Consider the following 3,792-nt stretch of genomic DNA (forward strand, 5'->3'; position numbering starts at 1 on the left):
TACTGTGAAGGGATACTTGTCTCCAAATAAGCCTGAACAATCAAAACCACTATAGGGCATTAAGAGGTGTTTGAAGAGCACCACTGAGTTATCCAACCCTTGATCAGTTACGTAGTCAGACACACCTATGTTAGGATTTTGAGGGTAGAATTTTTCTCTGGCCCCTTGTTGTTTTGTTTGGGTTGGGTTGGGTTTTTTTTGTTTGTTTGTTTAATTCCTATTACTCTTCTACTTACATAAATCCCAGGATTTCTAATCCCTTAAATCAATGAAAAGGTAGATTAGGCTAGCTAGTGTTAAATCAGAAGGGAAAAAAATCATAACAAGGCTTATCTTGTTTATGATTGCACTGTTGTTACATGAGCGATACATAAGAAATTATTTATTTTTACATTTCCAGCAAGGAAATTCTTAGCATTGGCAGGAGGGAGGAAAGAAAATATTACTCATTGGGTTTTAATGTTTAAAGTCCTGTTTAATAGAAAATGTTGTGCTGTCTCCCTCTTTGGAGGTTTTCTATACCAGATTGGTAAAGCTCCAAGAAATCTGGTATTACTCTGCTTTTGAGAAGTTGAACTAGATGAGTTTCTGAAGTCTCCTCCAACCTGAATTACCCAATGTCCTGTGCATAAAATACAGACAGAATTTGTTTGTATTTACTTTTAAGGAAGTTTTTAATCTTCTGTCAGCTTTAGACGGAGATGTTGAAATGATTCCATATGCCTTGAAAAAATAATTAAAAAAACCCCAACCTACTGTGCATGTTGTCTGTTTTCTGTTTAGAACATGGACTCACAGAAGGACGTTCAGCCTCCAAAGCAGCAGCCAATGATCTACATTTGTGGAGGTAAAGAAAAGATATCGGTGAATTTTTTTACTTGTTACTGGAGATTTGGTGTTTTAATAATGAAGAATGCATAATCATTATACTGAAGAGTACAGAAACGCAACACAAATGGTTGCAGCGTGGATCCTGATGTTTTTTTAAAGCTTTACGTGCTGATGGTACCACACATATGTGACATAAATGGATAGCGACCTGGAAGTAACTCACTAGAACTTGTTGCTCTAGTTGCTGTGTGGAGGTCCTCCATCTCCAGAGGATGCTCTCTCTAAGTGTCCGCTTGTGGTACAGATAGTGGACCTTCTATTTAGTGCATCTTGGAGATTTTTTTTTTTTTTTTTTTTTTTTTAAATCCTGTATGGTCACTCAGCTTTTATTGAAGTGCAGTAGTCAAATTCTACCTTATCTATAGATATGTCAATGAGTTAAAAATCAGTCATTTTGAGTCATCACTTCAGGAATCTCTGAAATATTTTGTCTTTTAAGAAAATAAGCCTGGGGCTTTGGGGGGCTGAACTTGAGTTTTCATTAGTAGAGTCTAGTTGTATCGAGAGTGGAATGTATTCTGTGCAGTAATAATTTGGTCATTTTTAGCAAGATCCTCTTTGATATTAATATAAGCAAAGTTTGCTATTTTTTCTTTTTTTGCACAAGATCTTGATATCATTCAGCTCTTGATACAAATTCACTACAAATATTTTTTATTATGTTTTGTTTGCCACAAATCGGAACTTGACTATTACGACTTTTAAATGTTATCTATACATTAACAATGCTGGTTTTGTTTATCTACTCCCTTTCTCTTCTTCCATCACGTCAGAATGTCATACAGAAAATGAAATAAAGGCAAGAGATCCTATCAGATGCAGAGAATGTGGCTACAGAATAATGTACAAGAAACGGACAAAAAGATGTATCCTTTCACACATGCACTTGAATGCATTTGGGAAGCTGTGAGTGGACACAAGGTATATAAGGGAAACAGAACAGAAGTTTTGAGTAATTATGTAAGAATCCTTCATGGCCAACAATCAGTACAGTAGAGCAAAGTACTATAGGGAAATTTCTGCAGTGTGACTGGGAATCTTGTTTTCCTTCCTGGCACTTTTTCTCTTTTTTTCCATTTTCTAGACAAAATACAATAAGCTGTGATAGTCTGCTGGGTGATGTGCTGTGGACGGTTGATACTCGTCAGCCTTTTAACAAAAGGAAAGTGTTGTAGGGTTAATTCAGGATGAGTTTTGAAATGCTTTTATGTAGTTAGTTGTGACTTAAGATTTAGGCAGCCTCTTTTGGGTTTGTTGGGTTTTTTTTTCCTCCCCCCCCCTTTCTGCTCGTTGGTCTGTTTTCAACCACAATACATTTTTTTTCCTTTAACTGCACTATTCCAGTGGTGGTTTTTGATGCCCGATGATTTCTGTTGAAGATAGTGACTTTATGCTGCAGTTTAGTCTTTTGGATGACTTTGCTCTGTAAAGCCATTGGTGTACAAATGCACACTCTTATTTGTGTTTTAAAATACTGAAATTTTAATGTTTACTGTGATACTAAATTTTGTCTATGCTGTCTTCCAGCAATAGATTTCTAAGGCTGTCATTAAATTATAATGAGTATGTAGTAGTTCAAGTTCAATGGTATTGTATTCTTTTTGAGTTAACCTTTTTTTCATTACTCTCATCTAAACTTTATTTGCTTTTTAACTTTGTTAAATGTTTTTTGGACTCCGATGAACTGCATAACTGTGGTTTGAATAAATTCTACTGAAAATAAATAGGCTACACAAGGCTAGGTGTCAAACATGGACCTGGATTTCAAACGAGCAAATCTCAAAAGGACTTGAGATCACCCAATTCAGGCACTTAGCTGTGGTCAAAGTGTCAAGAAAATCATCGCTCAAAAAAGAAGAGGGGAGGGAGGCAAGCTAAATATTAAGAAGCAATGTGTAAACAGAAATTCCCAAAGTGCTTTTTGACTTAGTTGTACTCAAGGAAAGAATTAGGCCCATGCTATAAAGGTAAAATAGCACCTTGTTTTGCTCTTCAGATGACTTTTCAGGGGTCTGTACTAAAAAGATTAAAGTGGGTTTTTTTGTATTGATGAGCCAAAACTTTTTGTATCTCTCTATTTGGAATGTGTGTTAAGTAATACTAAAATACTCTTATCACTAAAGTGTGCTACAAAATACTGCTGGATTGTGCCTGATGCTAATTTAGCCTTTTTAAGTGTTTACAAATACAAACTTTGATGGTGCTAATAATGCTGTTTAAGTTGACGTAATGTGTTTAACTCTTATCAATATAGTAAGGTATCTTTGCTACAGACTGCATAACCATATACCGGCTCATAAATGAACTACAGTGGGTCATTTTAGGGGCTAAAAAAGCATTCTTGAGATTTTGGGTTGGAGCTGTTTGGTTAAGATTTTCTTAGGTATCTTATCTGACCTTAGCTGTTAAGAGATTTCTTATCCAGGTTTTTCCTTGGAAGCCAGATACTCTCGAGTATAAATGATAACATTTCTACTGCACAGTTACTATCCGTTTGTCCACCATTGGGTATGCATAGCGTGGGCCAAATGCCTGCACCACAGAGACGGGGGATCGGCTACTGACATGGCTGCTCAGAGGGGTGAGCCAAGAGTCTGCCCACGGAAGAGAGGGTCAGGGCAAGGGTGGGAGTGAGGGCTGGGTTTGGGTGGGCTGTGGACAGCCTGGGCGCCTCTTTCTGCCAGACAAACGCAGAGAGGAGCGTCTGCTGCCACGGGGAAGGGGTGCAGGCCTGCTTTAGAAGGCAGTGCCGGGGGACTGCAGGGCTAACGGGCAATGGTGGTGTGGGCGCCGGGGGTGGCTGGCAGCGGGAGGGGGACTGGCTCTTCTCAGCTAATTAAAATGGTGATGTTTTATCTCAGCCTGTCGCCACCCTCCACCTCCTCAGCCCTGACCGGGGGT

The 3,792-nt window shown here is 38.4% G+C and overlaps 1 protein-coding gene across 1 annotated transcript; it reads left to right on the top strand.

Annotated features, from left to right (window-relative positions):
* The first annotated feature begins 746 nt into the window (after window positions 1–746).
* POLR2K (RNA polymerase II, I and III subunit K) lies at window positions 747–3,792 on the top strand. Its single transcript, XM_009638365.2, has 4 exons — window positions 747–847; window positions 1,665–1,757; window positions 2,236–3,472; window positions 3,753–3,792. The coding sequence occupies exons 1-3, from the start codon at window positions 787–789 to the stop codon at window positions 2,256–2,258; spliced, it is 177 nt and encodes a 58-aa protein (XP_009636660.1). The 5' UTR covers window positions 747–786; the 3' UTR covers window positions 2,259–3,472; window positions 3,753–3,792.

This window comes from Egretta garzetta, unplaced genomic scaffold (assembly GCF_000687185.1).
Source record: "Egretta garzetta isolate BGI_Z169 unplaced genomic scaffold, ASM68718v1 scaffold154, whole genome shotgun sequence".
Lineage (NCBI taxonomy): Eukaryota > Metazoa > Chordata > Aves > Pelecaniformes > Ardeidae > Egretta > Egretta garzetta.

What these genes read in the sequence shown, in the direction of transcription:
- POLR2K (XM_009638365.2), top strand. Translation starts at nt 787, where the DNA reads ATGGACTCACAGAAGGACGTTCAGCCTCCAAAGCAGCAGCCAATGATC. An exon ending in AATGATCTACATTTGTGGAG is followed by an intron (nt 848 to 1,664) that starts GTAAAGAAAAGA and finishes CCATCACGTCAG; the next exon opens with AATGTCATACAGAAAATGAA. An exon ending in CAAGAAACGGACAAAAAGAT is followed by an intron (nt 1,758 to 2,235) that starts GTATCCTTTCAC and finishes GCACTATTCCAG; the next exon opens with TGGTGGTTTTTGATGCCCGA.